General features: G+C 38.3%; 1 protein-coding gene across 2 annotated transcripts; it reads left to right on the top strand.

The window, feature by feature from the left end:
- The first annotated feature begins 513 nt into the window (after positions 1 to 513).
- LOC122777209 (6-phosphofructo-2-kinase/fructose-2,6-bisphosphatase 2-like) lies at positions 514 to 11390 on the top strand. Of its 2 annotated transcripts, none has more exons than XM_044038282.1 (16): positions 514 to 606; positions 1706 to 1871; positions 2906 to 3031; positions 3434 to 3530; positions 3722 to 3788; positions 3883 to 3957; positions 4046 to 4102; positions 4201 to 4325; positions 4603 to 4810; positions 5217 to 5363; positions 5461 to 5565; positions 5774 to 5903; positions 7010 to 7072; positions 7156 to 7220; positions 8721 to 8921; positions 9717 to 11390. In XM_044038282.1, the coding sequence occupies exons 2-16, from the start codon at positions 1790 to 1792 to the stop codon at positions 9768 to 9770; spliced, it is 1602 nt and encodes a 533-aa protein (XP_043894217.1). In that variant the 5' UTR covers positions 514 to 606; positions 1706 to 1789; the 3' UTR covers positions 9771 to 11390. The 2 variants fall into 2 exon arrangements, with proteins under 2 accessions (XP_043894217.1, XP_043894218.1); XM_044038283.1 differs by having other exon boundaries at positions 1678 to 1871.
- The last annotated feature ends 410 nt before the right edge of the window (positions 11391 to 11800 follow it).

Genomic DNA, 11800 nt, shown 5'->3' with positions numbered 1-11800 from the left:
TTTGGGGTGTGGAGATGAACAACTTCAGAGAGGTAAGATGGTGCCAAACCCTTATGAACTTTAAGAAACAACCTAAAACAAATAGGGAGCCAGTGGAAGGAGCGCAACACATGTGTGATGTGGTGTCTCTTTTGTCCCAGTCAAAAGGCGAGTGTTGGGGAACTCCGTTGACCCTCTCATATCAGGAATGATGTCTTTCTTTGTGCAGTGAACTTTAATTTAAAAATGTAAAACACAAACCTCTAGCAAATTTGTCCATTTGGGCTACTGTAGAAACAACAGTGTAAAACGGTGGCCTCCATAAAGCAATGCCCTTGCCTAAAGTACATGTAAAAAAGCCTACTTTAAGGCAATTTTACACACAAACATACTGGTGATAAATTCAATCGCTGCCAGTAAACGCTGTTATACACTTGACCTTAATAAGATTTTATTTTGAAAAAAAACGGAAGTTGGATGTTATTTCCGCATGATTGACAGTTGTAAACTTCCGGCAGCAGCGACAGACCGAAAAGGCGGAGCAACGGCTGAGCAGAAGGATCTTCCTGGTGCTGAGAACGGACCGATGGCTAGGCTTTAGCAAAGAGAGAAACTCTTACATTGCTGGTAAGTTCGTACCTTTGGGATTTCACGCCCGCTTTCTTTTCTTCTTAAACAACATGTGCTCTCATAAAGGCAAGAAGTGATTAACTCTGCAGTCAACGAGTGTCCGTGTAGTATTTAAAATGCACCAGTCACTAGCTATGTGTGACGGTATGACAGGACTACTGCTCCCACAGCGAAATATTGTGACGACAGGTTTTCAACATTAAAAAAAAAGAAGAGGAAACTGACCTTTGACGGTTAATCTAATGCTTTGGACTTCTCCTACTTGAATAACTTTCAGTACGTATTGCTCTGTAGCCCCGTTTTAAAAAAAGGCGACACTACCCATGGTCACTGTGCTTGTGTCATTTTCCTCTATCTATTAATTACGTATCTCGATTAACGGATTTTTAATGTCTCGTGTCACAGGAAATTACATAAAAACACTGTAATGTAACTTAGTGGAGCTGAAACAATATAATCCACATCGAATTATTTTTAATCAGCTTATCAAGTATGAAAATATACTGCTTGCACTGGTTACACCTAATAATACATTTTTTGTTACGTAATTTTTTTTCCCAGCCTGGTACATTTTAACATGCTTAATTTTTTTCTACACAATCAGCACTTTTATAGCGTGTTTTTATTCATTTTAATTAAACTGTTGGTCCCTAAATATTTTGTTAAACGATTTAACCTTGTCTTGTAGTATGTTTTCTTGGACTCTAAACATTATGGTTTTGATGTTTCTTTGGACCAAATGATGGCTTTGTCAAGAAAACTAGTGAGTACATTAGTCAGTAAATTTAAGTTTGAAGCCCAAACCTGAATATCAGGGGTTATTGATCAGTCAAACACAAAGAATAATAAAACACATGAATCAGTCAGTGAAAGCAAGTGGTTCTTCACAGCGGTCACCAACAAACAATATAATATTATACTGCTACATTATTACAGCTGGAAATATCAATCTGCTATTTCCTGCCCATTAAGAAACTGAGTGATTGACTCATAATGGTGAGTTCACTTGCAGTGAGCTCATAAAATGTCTATTGTGGTAACTGACTTGATATTATTACTTTATAGTAGATCTGTGTTTCATGTGTCTCTTCACCAGAGACATGCTGACCTCATCATACCACTGACTGTAGTTTGTTGTCCCCACACCAACTGAGACAAGGCAGCAGGACACAGAACCATCATGGCTGCCAAGCAGCAAAAACCTGCTTCAGCTGCTTCAGGAGGGCAGGTGGATTCCAAAAGGACCAATGAGAAGAAGTGCTGTGAGTGGTTTGTTTTTTTTCTTGTGCCCTGCAGATGAAACGTTGACTCATTACCCCAAGCACTGACCTGTTCTATATTAATGATTGAACACTGATTGTTTGCTTTAAAAGTTAATATCATACAATGTTATGCAGTAATATTCTGCCGCTCTGGTTCTATTATGGTTTGAACAGGCTCTGTTCTCAGCTTTGACATACTGTCTTCAGTGTGTACAGGGCGTGTTTGCATAGGAAAATACTGCTATACACACCTATTTGAAGGGAACAACCAGCATTGTTTAACAGTTTAACATAACAACTCTGTAGATGGGCCCACAGTTTCCCACCCGAAAAGAACGGAAGGCTCCTCATAGGTGAGAGGTGAAATGTCTTCAAGAAAACTCTAGCAACTCAAGTTTCCTACTATATACCATACATTCATGAGGATTTGAAGAAAGGCATTGTTATAATTAGCAAGGTCAACACTCAAGAGTCAGTCACTAGAAAAAGTCACCCAAATGCCTTAAAAATTTGACTGTGAGGCATACTTTTAACAGAAAGGGGAAATTATACGACCAGTACTAAAATATTTCTCCTTCCTACAAGGTCTCATACTTCAAGTCATGTCTGGTCTAGCCTGGTCTTTGTTTTGACATAGTTGTTTTCTCTGACTTGATGGCTATCTTTTGTGGAAAAATGTGGGGGGAAAAGCAGAATATTTTCCACTTAATGTTTAAGCCAACATGGTTGAATAACTACACTTTGGTTTGCCAAGCAACAGGAAACATTATCTATTAGTGTAGAGTTAACAGTGACGTGATGGACAAGTCATACTGGGACGGAGGGTGATGCTGGATTATTTCACAACCCAGTAACTCCTTGGTGTCGGTATACTGTATATTTGTATATGTTTGCCGTTTTGTGTAAACAGTGTCATTATTGTGTCTTTTATCACCTCATGATGAGGACTCATGATAAAAATAAAGTGAGGGTAAATATGCATAATTAATGTGTTAATGTGTCTCTGTGCATGTGTATGTGTATGTGTGTTGCAGCTTGGGCCTCCTACATGACTAATTCCCCGACTATGATAGTGATGATTGGGTTGCCTGCAAGGGGGAAGACCTACATGGCCAAGAAACTGACACGCTACCTCAACTGGATTGGAGTGCCGACGAAGGGTCCGTGCAGATGCAGCACATTTTTTGCATGTTCCAACATATTTAATGTATTCACAGAAAATATACATGTCAAAGGATATTCAGTGCAAACATGCGTCTGCACTCTGTAGGTAAAGAAGGGTAGTACATTGCTACTGAAAAAAACTAATGGCATTGAAAGACGTTTCTTTTGAGAAACGTGTGTTTCAGATAATACGGTGTTAATCTGTTGTTATATTTGTGTGAGTGCTTCCTATTACATGGTTTTATTTTCTGCCTTAAGCTTTTGTTTTCATGTAAATGGATGCAAAAGAGCTGGTTTAGCAGACGCAGGTGACATGAAGGTCACCACCTTGATAGAGCACAGCACAAGTACAGTTGATACAATTGTCCTTCTCATGACTTTCTCTGACTCTCTTGCAGTATTTAACCTTGTAGTTTATAGGAGAGAAGCAGTGAAGTCTTGCAAATCCTATGAGTTTTTCAGACATGACAACGAAGAAGCAATGAGAATTAGAAAGTGAGTAAGGGTTCCTCCTTCCCCTCGTCATCTCCACACACCCATTTACCTTTTATGTAGGTTAGTCAAGTGTTTTCATTAACTGCATGTTGTCAGTTAAATGCGGATGTAATTATGGCAGCACAGTATGTGCTACAGATATATTTAATGACTTTAATTGCGTGTTTATATTTCTTATCGTGTTTCCACAGACGGTGTGCTCTGGTGGCTCTGGATGATGTAAAGGTGTATCTGAATGTGGAGGGAGGCCAGATCGCTGTGAGGACTCAAGAAGCTAAACCACATTCTCAGTTAAATATTATAAATGTGAAAAATGTTAATTGTAGTTTAATTATCTTGTGTCTTGTGCCAGGTCTTTGATGCCACTAACACCACTAGGGAGAGGAGGGAACTCATCCTTAGTTGTGCCAAAGACAATGCGTACAAGGTCAGAATTACATTGATGATGTTACTGAGCAGATTGTTTATTTTTATACATTTCACGTGAATTTCTCATCACTACTGTTTTTTATTAGGTGTTTTTTGTGGAATCGATATGTGACGATCCGGATGTGATTGCTCAGAATATTCTGGTAATTGATGCATTTCTGCCTTAATTATGAGAACACGTCTTTTACTTGACTGTTAAAAATTACTGTAAGTCATCATGACAAATGTCTCCTTCATAAAGGATGTAAAGGTGTCCAGTCCAGATTACCCTGAGAGAAACAAAGAAAGTGCCATGGACGACTTTTTGAAGAGAATAGAGTGTTACAAAGTGACCTACCAACCTTTAGATCCAGATGAACATGACAAGTAAGACGTTATTGTGTTTATCCTTTGTGTTATTTATTTATTTATGAATTTATTTGTCATCTTACAATGGTCCAATACTTCTTTCATCAGTAACCCAATTCAATCAATACTCCTTCAACATTTTCTAATTGTCTTGGTAACAGCTTTGGTAGTAATATGCATTTACAGACATTGTCATGCAGGAGTAACCAGGAGCAAATTTTTTCTCCTTCCCTTGTTTCCCTTATCTGTATAAATGACTAGCTTTCTGTTTTCCTCTTTTTGCTCTGACCCTCAGGAACCTGTCCTTCATTCAGGTCATAAATGTTGGCTGCCGTTTCTTGGTCAACAGAGTGCAGGACTACATCCAAAGTAAGATTGTCTACTACCTCATGAACATCCACGTACACTCCCACTCCATCTACCTCTGTCGGCACGGAGAGAGCCATCACAACCAGGAGGGACTCATTGGGGGCGACTCTGAACTGTCGGAGAGAGGAAAACAGGTTCTTCAGCTTATCATCATACTTTTCTATTTCTTTATGTTATTAAGCATCTTCAAGGATTTAATTAAAATAAACAAATTATTCCATGATTTGGATACGAAACAAATTTGAGTTCATGAAGCTATAGCCAGCAGCTTAGGAAACTGGAAGCTGGAAGAATGGCTTTCAAGGTTTCTAATAATTAAGTTATCACGTAATAATAAGATTCTTGATATATGTTTTATAAGTTACTTGTATAGTCAAACATTTGTGATTTGTTCAATGGCAAAAAAAACCTGTTATAGTTGCTGCTGAATACGCAAAAAGCAAACAAACACATGTTTGAAATGTACACATTGCAGATGACATTCTTCAAATCAGCTTTTAGACTCACTTTTCAAGTCACTTTTTTTTCTTTGTTTATCAGTTTGCTGCTGCTCTGAAGGATTTCGTTGAAGAACACCATCTCTCTGACCTGAAAGTTTGGACCAGCCAGCTGAGACGCACCATTCAGACAGCAGAGGAACTGGGAGTTCCCTATGAGCAGTGGAAGATCCTGAATGAAATAGATGCTGTATGTCCTTTTTATTATATATAATGACACATATATACAGATATATACACACACACATGCAATTGAGGGTGTGTTGTTTTATTTATTTGTGTTTCAGGGAGTGTGTGAAGAGATGACCTATAATATGATTGAGGAAAAGTTCCCAGAGGAGTTTGCCATGAGGGATCGGGACAAGTATAACTACCGTTACCCCGGAGGAGAGGTAAAAGCCCCTTTTTTTTACTTTACTGTAATGTTGGTGAATGACTGGTGCTGTTCCAGTGTGTGAAAGACATCAAATGTGTATTCACATTTTCACTGACAAGTACTACCATGGGTAATCACTTTTTTATTAAATCATGTTGAAATGTGTTTTTCACATCACAGATGAGGTTTTCTGGACTTGATATGTACCTCCTCTTTCTCTTTAGTCCTACCAGGACTTGGTTCAGCGGCTGGAGCCAGTCATCATGGAGCTGGAGCGTCAGGGCAACGTTCTGGTCATCTGCCATCAGGCTGTCATGCGCTGCTTACTGGCATATTTCCTGGATAAGGGCGCAGGTTACATGCATCAACATTATATTTATCTAACAACAGCTTTTTATTATTATTATTATTTATTTAATTAAATATTAAAGCATATTCCTATTTTTTTAACAAAGCTTCATTGAGTAATTTAAGTTCATATTGTTTGCTTGAGTGTCAAGTGTCAGAACTTCAGTAAAACATGATAAAAAGATAAGTATCAGCGTAAATATAGCAGAAATAAATGTGAAAGGCTCAAAAGAGTATTTATTTGTAACCTTTAAATATGTTTGCCGTTTCATCTCGTACTCCTGCATGGATATGCATAGAATGCGTCTAACAGGAGAAACAAAATTTATTATTAACATTTATCATACTTACTGCAGCACACTTTTGACTGCAACATGCTCCATCCACTGTCAATATCTTAACACATACACAAGCAGACTTTTGGAGAATAATCACACAAAATGTGGTTGTCCCATGGAAATAAAAATAGTTGGTTTAATTAGATTTGGGTTGCTTGACTGGTTTTGTAAATCCTTAAGATTTAACAGGATTAGGATTAGTTTTAAATTACTCTACCAGGTCTTGGTCCACACTATGCTACAGGCCACTGCAAAGAACCATTCAGGATAGACTTTCACAGCACTGTACAGCAATTCCTGGCCTATGTGTTGAAAATTTTACCATGGGAACATTTATTCTTGAGAAAGGTTTCTGATGTCACCACAAGGGGGAGTGGAAGACACACATTGTCAAATTAAGCTCAGTGCCTGCTACAGGAAACACTCTAAAAGCTTGCTGCAGTAATACTTGCTTTTCAGATTTCCATGAATATGTTTATGTTAATAACAACAGCAGACTCAGTAACTGGCAACATAACATAAACGATGTGATATGTAACCTGGCTTTGGGCAGGCGGAGGGTTTGGTTCTTGTTAAAGCATTTGTGTAAATGCTAAATCACAGATGAACAGCAATGAGTGTGGGCACAGCTGGACATTCTTGTGGGACATGAAGCGCTGCAGCAACATGGAAGCATGTGCTGTACTTTAATGAAGCACAGCTTAAGGTTCACAGATGACAGAAAAACTCTCATTTTAAAAGTCTCACATGTCTTTTTTATTTTTGTTGGCGCAGAGGACCTGCCATACATGAAGTGTCCCCTACACACTGTCCTTAAACTCACACCGGTGGCCTATGGTAAGTCCCTACTCTGTTGTTGGTTCACTAAATCTTTTCAGACACATTTGAGATGCCATTTTTCCCTCTTCTTTTTTTTCTAGGTTGTAAAGTGGAGGTGTTTGACCTGAAGGTGGAGGCTGTCGTTACTCACAGGGACCGGCCATTAGTAAGCTTTTCCATTTCAATAAATTAAAAATGATGTTGATGTTGTCACTGTCGACCCAGTTCACTGGAGGGTGTGTGTTCAATGTGTGCACCTTTTTAAACCTGCAAGCCACATCTGTCCTCGAGTAATCCGAGCTCTGCAGACAGGGCTGGCACCACGAGGTTTCTAAAGTGGGCTCGGCAGTTGTATTTTGTCTCTCCTCTTTTAAGTTTTATTCATCTGTTAAAATATTTGAGAATATCAATATAATTGGGTGATAAACTGTGCATGTGAGTATAGGCCTGTGCTGCTGCTTCTTTGAACAGTTTCCGGCAGGCTGTACACTGAGAGGTGTAATGCTGCCCTCCACAGTTTGAAGTCCTTCATCACAGTTCGAGTTCTGATTGTTCTTATCCTCTCATCTCCTCCGTCTTATCCTCTTCTCCCTTTCCTTCTTTCTTCCCTTTCCTTCATCACACTTCAAATGCAGCTCAAAGTTCTCCACACAACTGCCCTCTTCTCTTCTTCCTCATCTTATAATTTCTGGCATATTGTACACTGAGAGGTTTAATGCTGCCTTCCACAGTTTGACATTCTTAATCTCCAGTTCATAGTTCTACAACACAGTCTAAAGTCCTTCACTGCTAATGCAGAAGTCCTTCTTCTTCTTAAAAGAAAAGTGACTGTCACTTCATATTCTTACATATAGAAATATGAAAACTGCCTTAATGGCAAGTGATGATTCTTCTCAATATAGAAAAACATGAAATCCCCAATCTCAGTATAGTTTAGTCCCTTCTCTTTAACTTAATTGAAAGCCACTTATTTCTAACATCTTTGTGTTCCATCTCCCACTCCTCATGCCACTGTCTCTGTCATTTTCATCCTTTCCAAGACAAGCATTTATATTTGGCCTACTTTCTTCTACTAAAATGGAGCAGAGGATACAAAGAAAGGAGGGACATGATTCATAAATGTAAACAATATTAATACTGTGCTAAATTTACTTTTCTGTTTACTGTTCTGCAAGTACTCTACTTTTATGAAAGACACATCCATCGTGTTCATTAATATATCTTAACATCTTTCATTTCAAATTTCATACCTCATTTGTTTATTCATTTGATCTATAAGCTTGGTTTGTTCCTCATTTTAATATTTGATCCAGTCTGGACCCAGTTTTTAGATAAATGTATGTTAGGAAGTGAACAACCATAACCCCCAGTGACTCTTTGTTTGGACTCAAACTGTTCAGTTGTGCTCAGTTCTAGACAGAGTGGGTGTTAAAATGACAGCAACACTGAGAAAGCACTTGTTAAATGTGGTGAGAGATATCCTGTCTGGTAAAATGGCTTCTAAATTTAGTGGTGTTTGTCTCAGCAGTGGTTTTTCTTTCTTTGCCTTCTCACTGCCAGTTACACAAGACACAGTGATTTCAGATCATGGACCATTTAACTAGCACAACCATAAAAGGACATGTGTTATTCACGGCTGCTCCTCTGTCTGTTCTTCTCTTACCAGACTAAAAGCAACAGTGATGCAGTACCACCAGCTTTCCTCAGAAGAAACAGCTTTACTCCGCTGTCCAGCGAAGACCAAATCAAACGACCTCGTCTTTACAGCATGGGCAACCCTCCACATGCACGCACGTCCTTGCCGCCCACTTTACCCTGCATGCAGTTCTCTGACGCATCGGAGGGGTCTGAGTTGCTACAAAAAGAGGTCAGTTAGATACTGTAAATGTTGAGAAGAATTAAGCTAAAACATAAAATCATGATAAAAAAATACTTTATAAACCAGTAACCAGTGCAAAATGCAGGAGTATTAAAGTGACACTGCTTACCCCTTGTTGAGTAGTGTGATGGACTTTAAGATAAATGAGGGATTGAGAAAGTGGAGAAAGTCTGCCTGTTTTCTGAATATAATACACATTATATTCAGAAAACAGAATGTGTGATTTATTGTATATAGTTCTCAAAATGCCAGCAACAGAAACAACTACTTGTTCATTATTTTTTCCCAAGTAACAGTCCTTTAATTTTATGGTTTGCTTGTTTGTTTGCATCACACATTGTTGTTTAGTTCTACTGTATTTAAAAAAAAAAAATTAATCAAATACTTATTTACTTTTTCTAATCATTTTTGTTCTGCCTTTTGTCACGTTCAATAGGCTTGGTTTATTCAGACAGAGAGCCGAGCTGACTTACAAAAACATACAAAGCTCTGTGTTCCATTTTACGTGGATGTTTACTACAAACAACAGAGCCTTTTACAAACATCTTGGATGTGAATAAAATGGATGTTTTATTCACAATCGCTTTTCCATGAACCCCCGTTGTTGCCCACAAAGTGACCTTGGTTTTTCTGCAACTTCAGAAACGTGTTTCACTTCAGCTGGTGACCTCAGATTTTAATATTAGCTTAAATGTTCCGTCAGTGCCAGTCAAAACAAACTGCTTGTTCCCTCTCTGGTATGGTGTTTTCACAAACTCTCTGCCTTTCCTTTGCATCTTGTAGGACATAGTGAACGGTTTCAGCGCAGCAGACGCAGGCGAATGTTTCCACGGCTAAGCAAGCTGTTCAGAGGTATTTTTAGACATTCCCTCTTATGGTTTATACTGGACATCTGAACTCTCCTCTGGAAATATCTCACACTTTTTGCCATTTATCACAGGCTTTTCTTCAATTGAATGTATTACCATTTTTGAAGACCAGCAGTAAAAAGCACAACCAGCTTTTATCATTACTGTACATACTCGAGCACTGTACTACACTCCATGCTTATACCCTATATATGTGTGTCGTCGGTTGAGTTTAGGGATGGGCCATTAAGAGACTTTAACCCTTTTCATGTCCAAAGAAAGCGTTCATAAGAGCACCCTGATGGTGTTTCACATGGGTCAATACAAGCCCTTATTACTTACTCACACATCCGAGCAGTTACACAAATCCAATAGAAGCAGCAAACGATGGAAAGTAGAAAGTAGAGTGACGCAAATAATCGCTTTGTGAAAACTTTCTTAAATGCAAAACTGAGTTTCTAAATTTGGCAAATTGGTTTGTTTACATTGTCTTCAACCTCAGAAGAAAGAGGGCAGTTCACATCATAGGTAGTGATTATACGTATGTCAGAAAGATTTTGCTGTCATTTCTTATGCGGTATCGTCCACCTCGAGTTCAGTTGTTCTTGTATAGCATGTATACTGTGTGTGTGTCACCATGAGAGGGCACATAATACGCGTGAACTCGTCGCCTTTACACAACTGCCTAAACGTCTGGCATGTGATCCACCTCCGACGTATAATTTAGAGAGTTGTTTTAGTTCCTGCTGTAGTGCGCTCATCTTATACACTGTATTATTTGATGTAGAAAACGTAGATTGTAAACTGTGTACCTCAAGAGAGTGCCTCTCTAGAAGGAAAACTTTATATCGCCGACATTAGTCTCCTGATACTTTCTTAAATTTTAACATTCCCATGTAATGTGCATCCTTCCACTGTTGATCTGTCAAGATGTAGTTGTGATTTTTTATTTTTTGGTGTCATTTTAAATGTATTGAATACTATATTTAAATTTGCAATGAGTAGACATAAACATTAAGGAAACACTTTGGCCAGCATTATTAAGAGCAGCAGCAACACAACACAACATGTATGCCGTTATTTTCTTAAATGTCTGTTTTGTTTATGCAGCCTGAAGCTCTGAAGAAAGAAATATACTGTATGTTTAGACAGTGTCCATATGGCATTAATCTGGATTATTTTAATATCAGATATCAAGATCCTCTTCTGAAAAAGTGCCTTTATCTAAAGGACAGCAAGGCTGTAAGTGTAAAAATAAAAAGCATTTTCAATGCTATTCACGATATAAAAAGTGGTGTGCATTGGTTACAAATGTCACTGCATGCTGTAATGTACATGTTTCATGAAATTAACTTATTTTCTTGAGAGTATTTTGACTTCTGAAAATCCTTGGTGTGGTAATGGTGTACATGAGATCATTGGGAGTTGCCGTCCTGTTTGTTAATCCTCAGACTCTCTCAAAGGATCACAAAAGCTGAGACTGTGACTAAGAATAAGAAACATCTACAATCAATCCTATTTCTTAGAATGTCAGTACAACGCACGTGTGAGTACATTGTCAGGGATACAAATGTTCCGAAGTCATGACAAATAAATGGTACTACTTGCACCATGTTTGACAGCCCAGTTTTTGGTTTTTATTTTTTTTAATATCAATATGATGTATTATCAGAAACAGCATTTGTTTGGCAGAAGTACACAACCTTGACACAGTAATCTCAGTGGTGAGTCATCATAAATGACAGATAAAAGCTCAAATAATCAGTTTTGTTGTGTGGAATTTAATCCGCAAGTTGCTTTGACGTCTGAAATAATCCTTGGATGAACATGTTGCGATAAAAGGCTTGTGCGTTAGGAAACGTGCATTGACTGAAACCCTTTGTTTCAGCTGTTGTAATTGTTCAACCACTTTCAGCAGAAACTCAGAAGTTGCCAGTCACAGTGAGTAAAAACCACGTTGGAAAAGGTTTGTCATGTCCGTAACCACAATTGCAGGAAATCTCACTGATTTCTTTGTAC

Source organism: Solea senegalensis, linkage group LG11 (assembly GCF_019176455.1).
Source record: "Solea senegalensis isolate Sse05_10M linkage group LG11, IFAPA_SoseM_1, whole genome shotgun sequence".
Taxonomy (NCBI): domain Eukaryota; kingdom Metazoa; phylum Chordata; class Actinopteri; order Pleuronectiformes; family Soleidae; genus Solea; species Solea senegalensis.
Note: the sequence above shows the minus strand (reverse complement) of the source record. Positions and strands in the feature narration are given on the sequence as shown.

What these genes read in the sequence shown, in the direction of transcription:
- LOC122777209 (XM_044038282.1), top strand. Translation starts at nt 1,790, where the DNA reads ATGGCTGCCAAGCAGCAAAAACCTGCTTCAGCTGCTTCAGGAGGGCAG. An exon ending in TGGAGGGAGGCCAGATCGCT is followed by an intron (nt 3,789 to 3,882) that starts GTGAGGACTCAA and finishes GTCTTGTGCCAG; the next exon opens with GTCTTTGATGCCACTAACAC. An exon ending in TGTCGGAGAGAGGAAAACAG is followed by an intron (nt 4,811 to 5,216) that starts GTTCTTCAGCTT and finishes TTTGTTTATCAG; the next exon opens with TTTGCTGCTGCTCTGAAGGA.